At 39.2% G+C, this 21,281-nt stretch overlaps 1 protein-coding gene across 1 annotated transcript in view; it reads left to right on the top strand.

The window, feature by feature from the left end:
* Positions 1-21,281, top strand: part of LMNB1 (lamin B1) — a 57,801-nt gene that overhangs the window by 10,186 nt on the left and 26,334 nt on the right. Inside the window, exons 2-3 of the mRNA XM_060636235.3 lie at positions 19,613-19,769; positions 20,394-20,519. Of these exons, the coding sequence (XP_060492218.1) occupies positions 19,613-19,769; positions 20,394-20,519 (283 nt within the window). The remainder of the gene's footprint in view (positions 1-19,612; positions 19,770-20,393; positions 20,520-21,281) is intronic.

Genomic DNA, 21,281 nt, shown 5'->3' with positions numbered 1-21,281 from the left:
GTATTCAGTTTTCAAACCTAAAATAATACATGCTAACCTGCTTTAGGGAATTTTCTTTGGACATAGGATGATTAGTTTAAAAACAAAAACCTTCATCACATGTATTGCCTCGTCTTTCGGTTATGTCCTAATTTTGCTCTGGTAGAAGCAAGTTGACCGCAACACCCCGGCCTTAATATAAGAGCTAGAAAACTGCATGCTAAACTTAATTTTCAGGGAAATACTTGGAAGGACGAAACCCCTAGAATTGGTGTCAAAATCTAGGAAGCAGATCCTAGGTAATTAAACTGTCATAACACTTCCTTCCTATGCTTTCAAAGGATGTCTGGTAGAGCAGGATATCTTTTAGAGTTGTTGGAATTTAATCCTTAGGTTTAATCCTATAAACTAGGTAATCTTTTAGTGTACCCAGATTCAAGAAAGTAAACACAGCATGAAAGATAAAGCGGTAAAAGAATATGCTGTTGATTTTTTTTTTTTTTTAATTTTAATGTTTATTTTTGAAGACAGAACTTGAGTGGGGGAGGGACAGAGAGAGAGGGAGGGAGACACAGAATCTGAAAAGGCTCCAGGCTCTGAGCTGTCAACACAGAGCCTGATCCCCGGCTCGAACCCACGATCTGTGAGATCATGACATGGGTGAAGTTGGTTGCCCAACCGACTGAGCTACCCAGGTGCCCCGATTCTTCCCACCCGCCCCCCCCCCCCCCCCCAGCACAATCTATTAATGTTTGTCCTTTAATTTGTTCAGATGACATCACCTCTGGTATGTCTGAGTTAGAGATCTTGAGAATTTTATATCTTCAGTGTAGGTCTGTTCCATGCACAAATAGTGAGATTGAGGCTGAGGCATTACTTGAGTGATGGGAGCATAACTGAAGTTCCCAATTATTATTGGGGTCTAAGGAAGTTTCCTAATCAGGGTTTTTAACTTCTTTTTTTCACTGTACTTCTGTGATAAGGGATTGTGTGTTGGTTGTTATATTTTGGGAATTAAAAAAAAAAAGCTTTCTTATTACACAAAAATTATGTTTGTTATGGGAAATTAAAAAATACAGGTAAACACCAAGAAGAAAGTAAAAATCATCCTTAGTTCCATAAAAAAGAACTCTGAAGTTTTCCTATTAATAAGCATATTGTTAACAAAAAACGATTCCTGTTAAATACTGATTTGTAACCTTTTTTCATGCAGCGCTGTTTTGTGATTATCTTCTCACATCAGCTAATGTACTATACTATCATTTAACACATTTTAAAGCTACACTGATAAGTTTTATTGGTCACTTAGCTTGCTGTGACCAAGCATGTGTACTTCTCAGTGACTGTATGTCCCCAGTTTCTCCAAGATGGTTAGAGGGCCATGTTTATCTTCTCTTGCTGACAGTTAACAGGTTTTTTCCTCTGGTTAACTTAATGGTTAAATGTTAACTAATTGACTGGTTAAATGTTAACCACTGGATGAAGAAATGACAATTTTGCCAATTTTTGATGCTACCAGCAACAGATGAGTGTCTGAGGAATTTATTTTAATTTTGGAATCTTTCTAGTTCTTGATCATTTTTATATTGTTAGGGTCATATTGCTGGTATAAAGGCATAAAATGATTGAAACTTAGGTTATAATCTCAGGTTTCTGCTGATATTTTTGGTGTATGACTGGATGATAAATGACGTTTTCCTTAGCTAATCTGTTTAGTTGGTCCTTTTTAAATATAATTTTTTGCCTTCACTGCATCTACATTCATTAATCACAGATCAAATCAGAGCCCTTTTGGTGCTGGAAGGGGTCTTGGATCATGCCGTCTAACCAACTTGATTTGTGGATGCAGAAACTGAGAGCTAGATTAAAGTACTTATCAAAGATACAGGACAGAAGGTGCTAAGATTCATTTCGCGCTTAACATGTTTGCCACGCACTCTGCTAGATGCACTGTCTTTTAAGCCGTGTGATAACCCTGTTTAATGAGTGAGGAAACTTCAGGCTAAGAGAATTTAGCAGATTAGTGGTAGAGCTAGACTAGGTCTGAGCTCTGTGTTACAGCGTTGTCAGAGAGTTTTTACATGGATCATTTATTTACTCATTTTTAAGTAAGCTCTATGGCCAACGCTGGGCTTGAACTCAACTCCAAAATAGAGTTGCACGCTCTACCATCTGAACCAGCCAGCCTCCCACCCCCCCCCCCCCGTGTCATTTCTTGTAATCCTTACATCATTGCTGTTTTGCAGGTGTGATTTTGGTTTCTCTGTCTGAAGCAGGCTCACCATGCACGATCATTGGGTTGGGACTTGAAATCTTACATAGGATGGCTGATTTTCAGGTCCATTTGGTTGTTACTTTTGCAAATGGTACTGGATGTGTGTTTTTCACAGTGATAGTTCATAGCTCCCTGGAGGTGATTGTGGATTTGTCAGGAGGGTGCAGTAATGGAAGCAGCTGTTGGAAATACCAAGGGCTTTGTTCGCACATGAGGAAAGGGTGAAGATGAATTACTGAAAAAGACTTCTTTTATCTTCCTTCTTAGAAAGCTACTTTCCTACTTTACTCTATGTCTTAATAATAATTTTAAGACGAATTAAAATCTCTTAAGTCTTTAATACTCATGAGAGAAATATTGTTTTTTTGAATTATTTTTTTGAGAAATGTTCTTTTCATTTTTTATTCAGCACACATTTGTGGAAATAATACTATATGCCAGGCCTTGAACCAGATGCCGTGAATAGATGGGACGCTCAGTTCTTGTTACCAAGTTGTTGACAGTCTCATGGGCAAAGCATAAAACAAACACTATGCTATTGTGAACTGTTAATGTGGTATATTAATACAGTGTAATAAGTGTTATGATAGCAGTATCTACATGGTGCTGTGGAAGAAAAGACTAAGGCAGACAGGAGCCTTCTGAAGTTTTGAAAGACATCCCCAGGGAACTGGGCTGAGTGTTGGGAGGTAAGTAACTAGGAGTTGGCTGGAAAGCATTAGGAGAGGGTGGTTACCCAAATGGCAGTTAGTTTCCTCTAAGTAGACCTGCACGCGTGCGTGTGTGCGAGTGTGTGTGTGTACATACCTACGCATGCACGTATGTGGTAGAGGGCGGTTGGATTTTAGGAAATGAGCCTCAAGAATTTCAGGTAGAAAAGTGACATGAACAGAAGAATGGTCTGGCCATTCTGTGGAGGAAACAAAGAGTACAGATAAAACCCAGGTAAGAACACTTGAGGCGGGCCCTGAGTTCAGGTAGGCAGTGGGAAAGGATAGAAAGTGGATTTAAGAGATACTAAGCATGGGAGAGTCAGGAGAAGAGTTGAGGGTGACCCTGCTTCCATGCATGGGTGCCTGGGGGAAGTGTTGCTTTTAGACCTTGATGGATAGGGGACTGGTTTAGAGAACCTACTCAGGTTAGTGTGAATTAGTGGTGTTTGTTGGACTTCTAGGTGGAGATGTCACATGGCAATCTAGAGTACTTGCCTGGAGTTCTATGGAGAGACTTTGAATGGAGATACAGTTGCAGGAGCAGGGCTGATATTTGGGGATAAAGACAAAAGAGAGGAGGGGCAAAGACGTGGAAAACATCTTCATATGAGGACTGGGTAGAAAAAGGAAAAGTGGAGATGGTAAGCAATAGCCAGAGAAGCAGGACAAGAGTTGAGTCATGGGACAGAGATTTATAAAGCAATGCTAGGACAATTTTGGTTAGATAAGTCCTAAAAGTTATTTATTACATTTGGTGGCTGGCAGATTATTGTTGATTGTGAGGAGTGCGTAATGCTAGTAACTTTGGCAGTGGGATCAAAGCCATGGACTATAATGAAGGAAGGAGTGGGAAGAAAGATTGTGAGATTACTTGTATAAGAATGTTGGCTGTGAAGAGAAGACATTTTTAAAGTTTTATTTAAAGTAGATTCTCAGGGCACCTGGGTGGTTCAGTTGGTTAAGCGTCCACCTTCGGCTCAGGTCATGATCTCATGGTTCGTGAGTTCAAGTCCCGCGTCGGGCTCTGTGCTGACAGCTCAGAGCCCGGAGCCTGCTTCATATTCTTGTGTCTGCCCCTCTCTTGCTTGCACGCGCTCTCAGAAATAAAATAATAAAAACATCAAAAAAAGAAAAAAATAGATTCTCATTTCAACTTTGTATCACAAAACATTGGATAGGAGACCAGAACACTTACCCTCTAAGATAATGCACTTAACCCACTTTGCCTAAAACACTTTAGTGACTTCTAGGATAAAGACTAATAAGACCCTCAGTATTGCCTAATTGCAGGGTGACCATATAATTTAACATCCAAACAGGGATGCTTTTGTGTGTGAAAGAGGGAGGTATAAATTATGCTGGGACAACTGGCATGAATGGAACTTGCCCTTTGCAAACTGGGACAAGATGGTCATCCTACCTCAGACTTCTCTGCATGAGCTGGCTGCTTTCTGACTCCAGCTGTATCTCCCACCATACTTGGTCTTGCTCTCTCTCCTCACTCTGAAGTCCTTTTTTCAACCTTGTTTACTACGCTCCCTGTTAATAGGTCCTTTGCAAAAGTGATTTCCTTGTCTGGACTTCTCTTGTCCTTGGGTTAACGTCTCATCTCTCTGATGTCCACTGCATCCATTTTTTAGGGAAGTCCTTCCTGACTATCAGATGTTTTCAATTTGAGTCTTGGGAAAAAAGGAAAAAACAAAACAAAGCAAAAAACAACCCAGGACTATACAGCAGTGTGTATGTGTGTACATAATTTAAGGACTCCAAGGATTCTCCCAAGGCTTCTCATAAAAAGAAATTACCTTCAACTATTTTCACTGCTCATTTGGAATTTTTACCTAAATGACATTATTGACTTTGTGCTTTGAAAGATGGGGAATTGAGTTCTTCATTGTGTTCTCCATAACACATTTTCTTCCTGTGACTGGCCTCGTACATTCTATTTTGGACCGGTTTAGGTCAGTTTTTGGTATTTGAAGTATTAATTTAGTGTGGTGCTACAGATGCTTCTTTAACACCAATTAGCTCATATTTGGCTTTTAAATCGAGAAATGATGTTACTGTAATTGGAGGTTGTATTGCTTTATATGTGACTTTTCCTAGTAAAGGAACCAGAAGGTCAAGAGTAGAATTTAGAGGTAGAGAAAGCCTTCAGTTGCACTTTCAGCTCTATGTTATTTTAGTTTTATTATTTTTTAATCGAAGTGTAGTTGACACACTGTTACATTAGGTTCAGGTATACAACATAGTGATTCCATACTTGTATACTTACACTGTGCTCACCACAAGTGTAGCTGCCGTCTGTTAAGGTATGACTCTACTTGAATACCATTGTACAACTCTGTTAGAACACCACTGACTGTATTCCCTGTACTGTGCCTTTATCCTTGTGACTTATTCATTAGGTAACTGGAAGCCTGTATTTTCCTCTCCCCGTCAACTATTTTGCCCATGCCCCTCCCCTCTGGCGACCATCTGTTTGTTCTCTGCATTTATGAGTCTGTTTCTGCTTTTCACCTTTTTCTGAAGAAGATTAAACATGAGTGCTGCTCCCAGGATTCCCTCTCCCAAACAGGTACATTCCCTTTGGTATGTTCAGAGCTCTACTTCTTTCTGTCTCATCTCAATTCCCGCAAGCCTGCACGACCACTCTTGTGCATTTATAAGTATCTCTTGAGGTAGTTACAGCCACACAACTCTCTGCCTGGGTTGTCCAAGTCATTTCCTGAGGTACTAGTTTTATATTATTATTGCTAGTGCTCTTTTTACAAAACTGCATAGGTTTTGAGAGGATTGTTCCAACTTTATTTTTCCATTTGATCTGTTAGTGGAAGGGTTTTCAGGAGCACATATGTTGTGTTATGGCAGAAATGCCTGGACGTACTACGGACATAATCTCCCACAGAACTCAGTAGTCATTAGTTTTTCTTCCCTATACCATCTTTTGTTTACTTACGGAAATGGCATTTTTTCCCACTTAGTTTTATCTAATTATATAGAAAGACTTGATACTAACTCTTAAAACATCAAGTCATTTGGAATCATGAGTTGTTTTTTTTTTTAAATTAGCTTTATGTTATTGAAGAAATAACATTTGGAGGCTTATGCTCTTCTCTATGGCTAGTTATGTCACATCAGCATTGATAGTTTGGCTATAGAATTCTAAGTTGTAAAGCACATTTCCTAGGATTTTGAAGTCATGCTTTATAGTTTTCTAGCTTTTGTTGTTGCTAAGAAGCACTATGAGTGAAAAATTTAAAAGCCTACAGTATCCTTTTTTGGTCCAGTTCTGAAGTTTCTTAAGAATGTCCCTTGGTGTGCATCTCTTTTCCTTCCATTGTGCTGGTCATGTGGTGATAGTTTTTCAGTCTGGAAATTCATGTTCTTCAGTCCTTGGCAACTTTAAAAAATTATTTGAGGTGACGAGTGGCTCTGTTGGTTGACATCTGACCCTTGATCTCTGCTCAGGTCATGATCTCATGGTTTGTAGGATTGAGCCCCACATGGGCCTCTGGCACTAACAATGCGGAGCCTGCTTGGGATTCTCTCTCTCTCTCTGTCTCTCTCTCTCTCTCAAAATAAATATATAAACAACACATTCTTTTATTCATGGTTTTCTCCTATTTTATACTTTCTGAGACCCATGTGATTCAGATGTTGGACTTCTTAAATTCTTAGTTTTCTCATTTAAAACCTTTTTTTTCCTCTGGTAGATATTCTCCATTTTACCTTCCAGTTTTTGCTGTCCTGTTTTAAATTTCTAATACCTTCTTTTTACTGTCTCGATGTTTCCTTATAGTATCTTGATCTTGTTTACATTTCGTAGGTGCAGTACTTCCTCTTACCTTTTAAGAAGTCTCTTTTCCTTCACAGTTTTTGTTTGCTCCAAGTTAATTTCTTTTTCTATTTATTTAGGTCTTTTGTCTCACTGCAGGAAATGGAATCCACTAGATATTTTAAGCAGAAAAGAAAACGATATGGGATGCAGGTGGTTAGAAAAAATTATTAAAAGCGTTAGAGAGCTGGAATGATGGCTAGAACACTGTAGATTCTGGGAGCTTTTATGTCTCAGGCACCATTGAAGCCACCGAATTAAAAAAAAAAAAACAAAATAGTTTATAGCTACAGTTCAGGACCAGGAAGCTGCCACTGCTGCTGCTGCAAACACCTGCCCCATGACACCTAGCAAACTGGAGATGGACATTGGGACACTGTTTTGGAAAAACTTCAGACCAGAAAAACGTCACGTACCAATGTCTCTTACCAATATAGGTGCAAAAATTCCTGACCAAATACTAGCAAACCAAACCTACCAACATGTAAAAGGACTATATACTATCTCCATATGGATTTTTTTACTTTTTTGTTTTGTTTTGTTTTTTAAAGTAGGCTCCATGCCCAGCGTGGGCCCGAATGCAGGGCCTGAACTCCCAACCCTGAGATCAAGACCTGAGCTGGTGGTTAGGTACGCTGACCCCACCCGGGTCCCCCGATCACGTGGGTTTTATATTGGGAATGCAAGGTTGGTTCAGTCTGTGAAAGTCTGTAATGTAATAAACCATATTAATAGAATGAAGGGCAAAAACCCTCTCACTAGATGCATAAGAAATATTTGACAAAGTACACTGCTCTTTCATTGTAAAAATATTTGAATGAGGAATAAAAGGGAGCTTCTTAACCTGATGAAGAGTACTATGAAAAATTTACGGCTAATATACTGGATGGTCAAGACTGGCTGCTTTCTTCCTAAGACCAGGAAAAAGACAAGGTCGCCCACTCTCACTACTTGTTAACGTTATCAGTGTACCGGGCATTCTAGCCAGGGCGATTAGGCAAGAAAAAGAAGTGGTAAAACTGTTTCTATTTGCAGGTGCCATGGTTTCATAGGAGATCCTAAGGAATTTAATAAAAAAAACAAAAAACTCTTGAGAGCTAGTAAGTTCAACAAAGTTTACGACATGGGAGCAATATACAGAACTCAAGTATATTTCTGTACATTAGCCATGAAGAATGAACAGTCTAAAAATGAAGGTAAGAAAACTCCATTTTTAGCAGCATCAGAGGGAATGAATTACATAGGAATAAATTGAACAGAAGTATAAGACTTGTACACTGAAAACTGTAAGTGAAGACCTACATAAATGGAAAGATATCCCATGTTTATGGATTGGAAGATGTTAAGGTGGCATTTCTCCTCAAATTGACCTGCAGATTCAGTGCAATCTCTATCAAAGTCACAGCTGCCTTTTTGCAGACGTTGACAAGTTAAGCCTAAAATTCATACAGAAATTTGTGGTACCCAGAGTAGCCAAAACAATCTTGACAAAAAACAAAATCGGAGGATTCAGTTTCTGATTTTAAATTTCACTCCAAAGCTCCATTAATGTGTGTTATTGACATAAGGACAGGAAAACTTCAGGTTTTAATGATTGGTTTTCAGCAGGAAAATTGCCACAAGGACCAAGAAGGTGGTCCTGTGGTACTTCCTTCTTCCATACTCCTTATAGGTGCATTAGAGTTCCTCATATTCCTCCCATATCCTGGCTTCTAGGCATTCTGGAAAATGTAATTTTTACCTTTCCAGTTGAGGAAAGCACAACTAGGAGGATGGAACAGACGTTGGGTGAGTTAATCCACGTGAGAGTTTTTCTCAGTTGTCTGATGACTGTTGTATGTCCCTTTATATTCAGAAGTGTTTCTCAGAAGCTGATAGAAAGCTGTGTGCAGAAGTGGGGCTTCTTGACCAAGCTTCCCCGGGGGTGATAGGGTAGGATCACGTCACTGGGAATACCCACTGTCATGTTTTCAAGTCTTCCTTGGGCTTTGCTGCCCAGCCTGCTGTAAGCTGAGAGAGGCTGAGAGTGGGTTTGGTGTCTGGAGAGTCCACTGAGCTCCCCTACCCTCTGTGTGGTACTGCTGCCTTCAGGTGTGTTGTGTAACTCTCAGGTCTAGGAATCTGCCCCACTCTCCTCAGAGAGGTATCTTTCATCTTTGCCACGCTGGATGAGGGTCCATTGACCCAGGAGTGTGGTATGGAGTGGTTATTTGCTTTGCTTTGTAATGGATTGTCAGCTAGTTGTACCTCGGAGTTACCAAGGTATCTCTTGTTATCAACAACATGTGCAGTATAAAGTAGGTTACTTCTCAGATATCCCTGTGCCTGGCTTAGGATTCAGCACTCTTGTGTTGGCTAAGCTCATTTTCACTTATCCATCCATGTTCAGCTTCCAAGATTTTGTCATTTTCCCTTTGCCTTCCTTTGTCATTGTGAATTTGTGCCTTTGCTTGTTTTAGTTGGGTTTCTGGAGTCATGTGTAATGTGATGTTTTAACCCAGAAGTTTCGGGAGTCCTGTTTAATGTGACATTTTTACCCTGAAGTTGTATCATGTACTCTTGGAGCGCTGTGTATCAAGAAGGCTGCCGACAAATTTGATGTGTTAAGACAATTCTATGATTGATTGATTCCCTCATGAGAGTGGAGTCTCTTTGTGGACAGGGTTAGTGTCTGACTTTGTTTCCTGTTGTATCAGTACATTTTTCCAGTACCCTCTAGGCTCTCCTAAGATAATTATTGACTTAATGATTACCATTTTTTCAGGAGGCTATTTTCCTATAAGATTGGGTGGTGTGAAACCCATAGAGGAGCAGTAAAGTAACTAGTCATACTAGTAATTTCTAACTTGTTTTTCTGATTTAATTTCCTTCAAAGTATTGATTACCTCTGCCATATATAAATGTGTTTACTGTGTGCCTCTACCTACCAGAAAGTACCTTCCATAAGAGCAGGGACTTGTTATATTTTATTCACTGCTGGTTTCCAAGCCCTCTGATAAATGGTCAGGCACACAGTGGCGGTTACTGGTTTTTTTTTTTTTTTTTTTCCTTAATAGGTCATTTTTTGTTAGGATTTAAGGTCTAAGTCTGTGCTATAAGCAAGCACAGAAGTAACTATGTGAATCTCTTTTGTTCGAAGAAATAGATGTGAGGTCCAGTTTGAGTCTTATTTGGTATTTTTCCTAATTATAATCTAATTTCAATTAGGTTTTGCCTGATTGTGATTGGATTGCTGCTGATTTGTTGACTGCTCAGCTTATTGAATAACAAGCAGAATTTTACTCCCACAAAAAAATATTAATTTCAACCTTTGGGCTTGTATAGAAGCATCTTAGTCCTTTTACTTGTGCCAGAGGAGACCCTCGTTAATGGAAATTGTGATCATATGACTTTCTAGAGATTTTGTGTATTACATTGAGCTTAATTGCAGAGAAATTCATTTATTTTTCTCAGTAAAACTACTGTTGATCACATTCCTTTTTCCTTTGGAAAGGAAGATACTTTGGGGACAGAATTGAAGCTGGTGAATGAATATTGGAACAAATGCTTATTTAATAGCGTTTTGAGTACATTGTTATTTGAAATAGATTAGTTTAACTAAAGACAAGGTTTGTGTTTGGGTATATTAATAATCTTTACCTTAAATTCAGAGGGAAGTTTATTTTTTCTTAAAAAGCCTAGACCATGGTTAGATGGTAAAGGCCATGTTCATTTTGAACTCCATGTGTGAAGAGAGCCTCAGAAGTTGCACTGATAGTCACTTGAATAATTGCTGTCGTGTGGAGTGGTATCCAGCTGCCATCAGACAACTGTGAGAAGAAGCTTACGGTGTATCCCAGCACAGGGCGCAAACAGCTGGCCATACTTGGCCTGGCTGTCCGTGTAGAGTAGGTCTCTTCTGGGGGATTTAAAATCCTTGCTTTGTGGTTATGTTAGAAATAACGGTTTATATAGAATGGTTTCTGTTAGGTTATCTGGCTGTAGGTGAAAAACGAAATAGCTTTTCCATTTCACCCTCTGTCATTTATTTGTTTTTTCTAAATAAGAATGGTCCTGAAGTGAAATGTTAGTGCTGAGTGCTGAGTTAAGAAACGTAGCTGGACAGAGAAGGGGTGTCATTGGCATGGATTTCTTGTGTTCATTTTTCATTTTCTTTTATCATCTCATTTCCATCTAGGGTATCACGATACGTGCATTAGGGAAAATTTTCAATCTGTTTGTTGTGTCTGTTCTTCAAAAAAAATATTTTAATGTTTTTATTTTTGAGAGAGAGACAGAGTGCAAGCAGACAGGGGCAGAGAGAGAGAGAGAGGGAGAGGGAGAGAGAGAGAGAGAGAGAGAGAGAGAGAGAGAGAGAGAGAGAGACTCTAAAGCAGGCTCCAGGCTGTTAACACAGAGCTCACTGTGGGGCTTGAACCCATGAACCCTGAGGTCATGACCTGAGCCAAAGTCAGACAGTTAACCGACTGAGCCACCCAGGTGCCTCGAGCGTCTATTTTTCTATAAGACGAACCTGACAATCTTTAAGCGCTTCTCCCAATTGCTAAGAAGTGATCTAAGAAACCAAAGAGTTGCATAGTATTTTGCTGTAGAATATTATGAGTGGATTTTAAAACTGACTCGAGAGTGGTCTATTTTTGGTTTCCTTACACTATTCTTTTGCCTGACCTGTTAAAGTAGTAATAAAAAAACCCTACATACTTGTATTTCTATTTTTTATTTAGAAGCATGAATATTCCTGGTCTGGTTTTTTGTCTTGTTTTTGTTTTGTTTGTCAAATTTAGAGCTTTTACAATTCTATATTCTTAAGTCTCTCAGTATTTATTGAACACAAATTTTTGCCCTTGGCCATGCTTGGTTATATACAGCATAATAATCTTTGGTGAATTTCATGGAAGTGACATTTAATATCCAGAAACTTTATTTATTTACTTACTTTCTTACATACATACAGAAACTACATACCTTTCTAGGTATGTAATTATTAGAACAACTGAGAGACCATCTTTAATTTGGGTCTCTTATTTTGAATTGCTTAATGGAACTCTTTGTACCCATATATACTCTATATATGAAAATCAAAGAACAAGGGCACAAGGGCTTTTTTGAGAAAATACATTGAAAATTATGGCACTTGTGACAGAAGGAAACCAAACCAAAGCAAAGCATGTGTATAGTTCCTATCCTGAAAACTAACACAGATTCTTTGTTCACAGATACATTGTAGGTGATACAGAGAAGCTGAGCTCCAGGGTGGGTGCTTGGCTGGCTGGGTCAGTAGAGCATGTGACTTAATCTCAGGGTCTTGAGTTCAAACCTCATGTGGAGCTTACTTAAAATTAAAAAAAAAAAAAAAAAAAAAGTTGAGCTCCAAGATTTTTTTGTAGTTGTGCTACTGGCCAAACTAGACAATTCATTTAGCTGAGCATTTGTGATACAAACTGACCTGTGTGACCAACAAAATGTTAACAGAAGGGCAGTAATTTGCCATTGTCTAATTAAACTGTTGTGTAATGAGTTTCAGATTATGTTCTAAGTGTGTGTCCCTCTAAGTTTACTTCTTGGTTTCTGTTTTACACTAGTTCTTTGTTCCTGTTTAAGTGGTTAATTATATTAATTCATTTTCAAATAGTTATTATCATATGCTTATTAGGTCTTTAGTCACTTTCTGTCTGTTCTGTGTATGTAGTATGACTTTATTTAAAAAGTCCTCTACATTTATTACCTAGTAATGATGTATTTCTCCTAAGAGCTACCTTGAACATTCATTTTCTAGTGATTCTGTAATTGAGTGCATTTTATTTTTTAAATAAAAAACTTTTTTTTTAAGTTTATATATTTGTTTTGAGAGAGAGAGAGTGTGAGCTTGAACCAAAGAAGGGGAGAGAAAGAATCCTAAGCAGGTTCTATGTTTGCACAGAGCCCGACGTGGGGCTCAAGCTCACGAATCATGAGATCATGACCTGAGCCAAAATCAAGAGTTGAATGCTTAACCAACTGAGCCACCCAGGCACACCTCAAGTGCATTTTTGAATCTCCCGTTTCTTTATTGGTGGAGGTTGTCGGAGTTGGGTTCACTTAGACAAAATGAAGGATACTTGGATAGGAGACTTAAATCTTCCAAATGGAAAGGGTAGTGCAGACATCGAAGCAAGTTCAAGCACTGAGTTCCAGAGCCAGTAATTCAGTGCAGAAGCTAGGTTTGAAATTATGATCCTAAGACAAGTCAAGGTCAAAGAGGTGGTAGGATGAAAAACCAAGATGGTGAAAGCCGTGAAGTACAGTGGTGTTGCTGCTAAGTAGAAGGTGATCAGGAGTAATTCCGAAAGTGGCAAGTGAGCAGTTGCATTCAGGTTAGTCAGATAGACCCTAGGAGATTGTAGGGCTGGTTTCCAAAAGTTAATGGTACTAGGTTCTCTTGGGAAAGTATATCCATGCTGTATCATTGAAACTATGTCTGTTACTCTTGAGCCATTGCTATAGGATATTAACAGGAATGTAGGTGTCTCCTGTCAAGCTGATTATTTAATGGTCATATATTTGATTGGACCTGGTTACTTGTTACGCCTGGTGAAATTCAAGTTTTCTTGAAATGAAAGCCTTCGTTTTATTCATATTATTTTTATTAAGGGAAGCAATTTTTTTTAAAGTTTATTTATTTTGAGAGAGAATGAACTGGCAGAGTAGGGGCAGAGAGAGAATTCCAAGCAGGCTCTGTGCCGTCCGTGCACAGCCCAACATGGGGCTCGATCTTAGGAACCATGAGATCATGACCTGAGCTGAAATCAAGAATCGGACGCTTACCTGAGTGAGCCACCCAGGCGCCCCTGAGGGAAGCAGTGCTTAATTATGATGGAGTGTCAACTACATTTTATAAAGGTTTTCTGGGCTGCATTTGGAGTTTCGGTTCATCTGTAAGCATCTGCTGTAAACGAGTATGTAAATGAGTATGTTTTCTGACTTAATATTTAGCAGTGTGCATATTTCTAGTGGTAGATTCACATGCTGAATGAATGTAAATGAAAACACAGGAAAGTCTCCTTATCTGGAGGTGGGGAATAACTTAGGGTATTCAGCAACTATGAAGAGATCCAGTTAGGAAGTACTGTCAAAGAGGGGCGTCTGGGTGGCTCATTGGTTAAGTGTCCAACTTGAGCTCAGGTCATGATCTCAATGGTTCATGGGTTCGAGCCCGGTGTTGAGTTCTTCGCTGACAGCTCAGAACCTGGAGCCTCCTTTGGATTCTGTGTCTCCCTATCTCTCTGCCCCTCCCCCACCCACACTCTGTCTTTCTCTCTCAAAAATAAACAACAGTAAAATATTGTCAACGAAAAATGTCCACCATGCCCTTAAGCGATAGCTTCTGGTAACTTTGGTCTTCTGTCTCAGTTGCTATTTGTTCTGGGGTAGCGTCAGATGCTACTCTATGCTTAGGTGGTGGCTATAGTCAATTAATGTGTTATGTTTTAGGATGTCAGTTCCACGGGTTTTTGTAATTTGACCAAGCACTGATCATTAGATCAAGACTTCCTGTGTCCTTTGTAATGAGTGAAAAATAATAATGCAGTTAGAAAACTGTCACAAGATTATGTGCTTTCTGCACAGCTCCCATGTGTCCTTGGTATTGGCAGCTCATGTGCCATGTAAAACTCATTGATTCATAGCTTATTAGATGGAAAATTGCATGTGATCTTAATAATTTTCTTATGATACATCCAGCCTAGGAAATTGGCAAGGGGATAGGGAGGGCCTCTGGTGATATGAATTGTAGAGATGATAGAAGTATCACAGTTATTTTTTCCTTCTAGGAAAAAACATGGTATTTTTATATGGCGGGAAAAAGCAGAGTGAGTTTTTCTGGGGACTGTATGGGGGAATTTCTTTTAAGAATTACCAAAACAGTCATTATCTACAGATTGTGTAGAAGTTAGAGGGTCGTAAGTCATGGCCCTTGCCCTGAAAGAGTTTCAGTCTGTTGAAGTAGCCGAGTACATCCACAAATTTGGGTTTGTATGGAAAGGGTAATATAAGATAGGTGCAAGGTGCAGTTATTTAACTCTCTTCCTTTTCCATCTTGTACCCGGGCACATAAAGTTTTTATTTGTAATTTTAAGCACATTTTCAACTTCTGATTTCTTTTCTGCCTAATTACTAATGTGACAGAGCTTTAAGAAAGAATTCGTAATGGAATAATTTATATTTTTACAGATTGGCAATGGTATAAGCAGCTAAGAACTTGACACCAAGTTTCAGCTGGTACCATTGGGTGGCTCAAGGTACCACACATCAGTATATCCTCCTCTCATCCATCCGCTTTACTCCACCACTCTTTGGTCTTATTTGGTCTTGATTGTTGTTGAAGAATTCACCAAATTCTAGTCCTGTACTAGTGCACCATCTTACTTTTGACTTCTTGGATTTTCTGTACTTTTCAAGATGTTGCACGGTTTCTATCATTTACACTGTAACATTCTGAATTTGGAAATGTGCATGTTTCATTATCCATTAAATCAGTGAAATCAAATAGAACATGCCATAGCCTATAAAATGGGTGTGATTTTTAAAATTCAGTATCCTTTCTGGCACAAAAACAGACACACAGACCAGTGGAATAGAATAGAGACTCCAGAATTGGACCCACAAAAGTATGGCCAACTCATCTTTGACAAAGCAGGAAAGAATATCCAATGGAAAACAGACAGTCTCTTTAACAAATGGTGCTGGGAGAACTGGACAGCAACATGCAGAAGAATGAAACTAGACCACTTTCTCACACCATTCACAAAAATAAACTCAAAATGGATAAAGGACCTGAATGTGAGACAGGAAACCATCAAAACCCTAGAGGAGAAAACAGGAAAAGACCTCTCTGACCTCAGCCATAGCAATTTCTTACTTGACACATCCCCAAAGGCAAGGGAATTAAAAGCAAAAATGAACTATTGGGACCTCATGAAGATAAAAAGCTTCTGCACAGCAAAGGAAACAACCAACAAAACTAAAAGGCAACGAATGGAATGGGAAAAGATATTTGCAAATGACATAGCGGACAAAGAGCTAGTACCCAAAATCTATAAAGAGGTCACCAAACTCCACATCCGAAAAACAAATGATCCAGTGAAAAAATGGGCAGAAGACATGAATAGACCCTTCTCTAAAGAAGACATCCGGATGGCCAACAGACACATGAAAAGATGCTCAACATCGCTCCTCATCAGAAAAATACAAATCAAAACCACACTCAGATACCACCTCACGCCAGTCAGAGTGGCTAAAATGAACAAATCAGGAGACTATAGATGCTGGCGAGGATGTGGAGAAATGGGAACCCTCTTGCACTGTTGGTGGGAATGCAAACTGGTGCAGCCACTCTGGAAAACAGTGTGGAGGTTCCTCAAAACATTAAAAATAGACCTACCCTATGACCCAGCAATAGCACTGCTAGGAATTTACCCAAGGGATACAGGAGTACTGATGCCTAGGGGCACCACTTGTACCCCAATGTTTATAGCAGCACTCTCAACAATAGCCAAATTATGGAAAGAGCCGAAATGTCCATCAACGGATGAATGGATAAAGAAATTGTGGTTTATATACACGATGGAATACTACGTGGCAATGAGAAAGAATGAAATATGGCCCTTTGTAGCAACGTGGATGGAACTGGAGAGTGTGATGCTAAGTGAAATAAGCCATACAGAGAAAGACAGATACCATATGTTTTCACTCTTATGTGGATCCTGAGAAACTTAACAGAAGACCATGGGGGAGGGGAAGGAAAAAAAAAAAAGAGAGGGAGGGAGGCAAACCATAAGAGACTCTTAAAAATTGAGAACAATCTGAGGGTTGATGGGTGGGGGTGGGGGTGGGGGGTAGGTGATGGGTATTGAGAAGGGCACCTGTTAGGATGAGCATTGGGTGTTGTATGGAAACCAATTTGACAATAAATTTCATATAAAAAAAAAAAATTCAGTATCCTTTCTGGTAGACCGTTTGGTTTCTGGGAAGCACAGGTTCTCTTTCTTGCCAAGAGGTACCACATTTGGAAGCACTACATAATGATCTGAGATTTAAATATTAGATACTGGTACCTAATAGTACCTAATAAGATACTGTGAGTATACAACCCACACTCAGTTCTGGTCCTTCTAGCAACCTGGCCTGGGCCACGTGCTTGTGAAAGACAGGCTTTCTTTCTCCCAATCCAAAGCCCCCCCCCCCCCCCCCCCGCCACACACACACACACACACACACACACACACACACACACACACACTGGATACTGGGGGGTGGGGAGATACTTGGGGCTTGGGCCTGCCTCTAGCCAGACCTCACAGGCTCCTACTTGGCCAGACTTCTAAACGTCAGCTTGCAGTGCCCCACCCCTGCTCCCTGGTTGTCCTTGGGGTCCCTTGCGCCTTGGGACAAGGCAGTCCCCCACCACACAGGCCCCATAGGATAAGGCACATGGCAGGGAGGGCTGGCCTCACAGGCTGTGACCCCAGACTACAGACCTGGTCAGTTACTGGGTAAGACCCCTTCCCTGCCCAGGCAGGGGCAGACCCCGCCCTTCTCAAGACTCAGTCTTTCAGAACCTGTGGCCAATTTCTGCCCATTGCTCCCACCCCCCAGCCTGAATCTTACCAAGGCCCTCTCTGCCCCCACCCAACCCCAGGCCCCAAATGTGGGCTCAATCTGTAGCCCCTTAATTTATTCACTCACTCAGCAATAAATAAGCCACGTGTTATGCGCGCGCACACACACACACACACACACACACACACACACACACACACACAAAGATGGTGTAGTAGAATTTTTTGTGATTGTTAAGCAAGCCAGTATTTTTTGTGAATATTGTATAATCTGTAAAATACGAGTTTGTTTTAAATCATGTTTTATGACATGTGTTTCTGCCCAGCTCTGCTCATTTATGTGGGACAGAACTCCTCACGAACACTGATTCTGTTCTAATGAATTCTCTGCTTTACACGAACACTGATTCTGTTCTAATGAATTCTCTGCTTTAGAACCCAGCCGTTGTATGAACTAAGCATTTTTGTTTTAAATTAATGACTGTATGGGATTGCTTTTTAACAACTAATTTTTTCCCCTCTCCTGAACAAGACATCAGTGAAAGGATGCCATCTTGTGGTTTGTTAAAAATACAGAATTTAGGAAAAAAGTTACTGGGAAAGGACTGCTGAGATTTTATATATATAGTTGTTCTATGATACCAAACGAGTAAGAGATGAATACTTTGGACAGGTTTTTTTTTTTTCCATTTTATTTGAGTAGTAAAAGATTAATTTAAAAATTCCTGTTAACTAAGGATTCCTCTTCTAGACCATTCTCAAACATCAGTTGTAGAAATGTTCTTCTACAATAGCAGTTTAATTAAGAATTGTTACTGAGAATTTTGGTCTTGAGGCTTTCCTGGTGCCACTAATTAATAATTATTGTTTGGAATGAAAAAAATACTTTCCTTTAAAATATAATTATTTGACAAAATATATCAAAAGGAGCCTTAATTCTATAATATAGAACTTCATTTAATGAAAAGTGATGTAATTTAGAAGACAGAGAAACTTCACATCTCATTTTGTAGGGTTAATAGTATAAACTGAAATAGTATTTCCTCGAGATATTAGGGAAGCTGTTATTTCTCAGTTAGGGAAATCTTAAAATCACCTCTGTAAGAAATGGAAAGTATTTGCAAGCCTGGGATCAGTTAGTTCTTATGTAATATTGAGGGAGTGTCTGCATAAAATAAAACAGAAACAGACTCAGATATAGAGACTAATATGGTTACCAGGGGGATGGGGGTTGGGTAAAATAGGTGACGGGGATTAAGAGGTACAAACTTGAGTTATAAGTAAGCCATGGGGATATGTACAGTACAGTATAGGGAATGTGCTCAATAATAATGTAACAACTTTCTATGGTGACAGATGATGATAGATGATAACTGCATGTATCATGGTAATAAGTATTTTGTAAATGAGTATAAATGTCAAAATCATTGTGTTGAGCACCAGAAACTAATACATTGTGTATCAACTATACTTCAAATAAAAGTAAATTAAAAGATTTCTATATGATGTATTTTCAGGTCATAAAACTGCTTTTTAAAATAATTTCATTTTCATTTATTTAATCTCATTGTATATCTTGATTTATGTGTCCTGTGGGTCTTGGATTTAATGCTAATTTTATTTTATTTATTTATTTTAGCGTTTTATTCATTTTTGAGAGACAGAGGCAGAGTGCAAGTGGGGGAGGGGCAGAGAGAGGGAGACGCAGAATCCAAAGCAGGCTCCAGGCTCTGAGCTGTCAGCACAGAGCCCAATGCAGGGCTCAAACCCACGGACTCTGAGATTATGACCTGAGCCGTAGTCGGCTGCTTAACCGACTGAACCACCCAGGCGCCTCATATTAATTGTATTTTAAAATAATACTTTTCTGCTTCTTCAAAAACATCTTCTCTTATTGAAATATGTAGTGTCTCCTTATAGAACAAGAAGGGCATATGTTCTTAGTGACAACCAAGATTCTGGAACAATGGCCTTATGGACTTCTTTTTTGACCTAGAATCATTAGTAATCATGGAAGGAAAGGCATTGAAAGAGAATGTTGTTATCCACCAGAGTTGTAGATGCAGTGCTCCTGAATTGCTCATCTAATTTTAGTAGATTATGGCAGCCTTTATTTAAACTGCATCTTCTTTTGTTTGCCCTTCAGCAAGGAGGGGGAAGGCTTCAAGTCAGGGGTATAATTTAGTATCTTGTACCTTTAAATGTCTTACAGTTATGCTAAGAAGGAATCGGATCTTAATGGAGCCCAGATCAAGCTTCGAGAATATGAAGCAGCATTGAATTCTAAAGATGCAGCTCTGGCCACTGCACTTGGTGACAAAAAAAGTTTAGAGGCAGATTTGGAGGATCTGAAGGATCAGATTGCCCAGGTAAGGCAAACTCTGCCTTTGAACCATATTGGGAGTTTAGTTGCCCCATCCGACGCGGTTGATTGATTGAGTTTTGAATTAAATTTGAAAATATTTTTTGTTTTTAAAATTTATCATGATTTTTTTTTGTGGCTTACCTGAAAGATAGTCTTAACACAGCTGACATACAAAGTATCTTCGCTTCTCAGTCATTGCACTTGTGGGTCATGCAGATCTTACTGGTGCTCTTCGTTTTTGTTGTGCTTATGCTTATTTTTGCTCTCAAAACCTCTTTCATTATTGCACCAAACTGTAAGATCGGAAAAGAAAAACTCATACCACTGCTCCACACTCAGGAAACAAATGAAAGTATTGGCGAAAATCATTGGTATGTGTCTATTACTCGTTGGCAGTTACCAGATCTGAGAGGTTTTGCTGTGGCGTTCTGGGTGGGACCAGCAGTTGACTACATAGTTCTGTGATAAAGGTTGTAATAAGAGACTCGCATGTATTGGTAAAAGAGAAGATAAAGATAAGAGATACGGAAGTTTTAAGACTTGATTAGATTCAGTCCATAGGTGTCTATTAAATTCATTACTAAATAATCGCTGTGTGATTTTCATCAATTTTTTTCCCTTATATTAGTTGGAAGCCTCCTTAGCTGCTGCCAAGAAACAGTTAGCAGATGAAACTTTACTTAAAGTGGATTTAGAGAATCGCTGTCAGAGCCTTACTGAGGACCTGGAGTTTCGTAAAAACATGTATGAGGAGGTAACTGTATAGTTTTATTTTTGTAAGAAATGGGGGGATCCTAAAAGATTTGTTCTAACTATATATATATATATATATATATATATATAACTTTTTCTAACTATATATATATATATATATATATATATATATATATATATATATATAAAGTTGGAGGGGTTTTATAGATGAATTATTCAAGGTACTGCTGCTGAAATGTTGTATGTAAGAACTCAAACTCTTAAGATAAACAGGATTTCACTTTATCTGATTCATAGAGGCTTGGTCATAGCAGTTAATATCAGCCTGTTTAAGCATTTGTATTAGTTATCTGTTGCTTCGTTAATAAGTTACTCTAAAATTTACCAACTTTAAACCACAGATCTCTGTTATGTCACAGTTTCTGAAGGTCAGGAATCTGAGAGCTGCTTAACTGCCTTGTTATTAGAGTCTCTCATGAGGCTGCCGTCAGGCTTTCATCCTGGACGGAGGAACCGCTTCTGAGCTTATGCACAGGTTGCTGGCATGAAGAATCACTTCATCTTGGGCTTTTCCATGGGGCTCCTCATGATGAGAGAGAAAGAGAGAATGCAAGACAGAAGCCTCACTATCTGCTATAACCTTTCTAATCCCACAGAGTGATGTACCATCACTCTCTTACCACACAGACCAACCTTGATGCACTGTGGGATTCTACAAGGGTGTGACTGTCAGGAGGCAGCAATCAAGATTGGGGATCGTCTTGAAGGCAGGCTGCCCACAGCATTTACAGTTATATATGTA

Source organism: Panthera onca, chromosome A1 (assembly GCF_046562875.1).
Source record: "Panthera onca isolate mPanOnc1 chromosome A1, mPanOnc1 haplotype 2, whole genome shotgun sequence".
Classification (NCBI taxonomy): domain Eukaryota; kingdom Metazoa; phylum Chordata; class Mammalia; order Carnivora; family Felidae; genus Panthera; species Panthera onca.
This window is presented reverse-complemented; position numbering and strand designations above follow the sequence as displayed.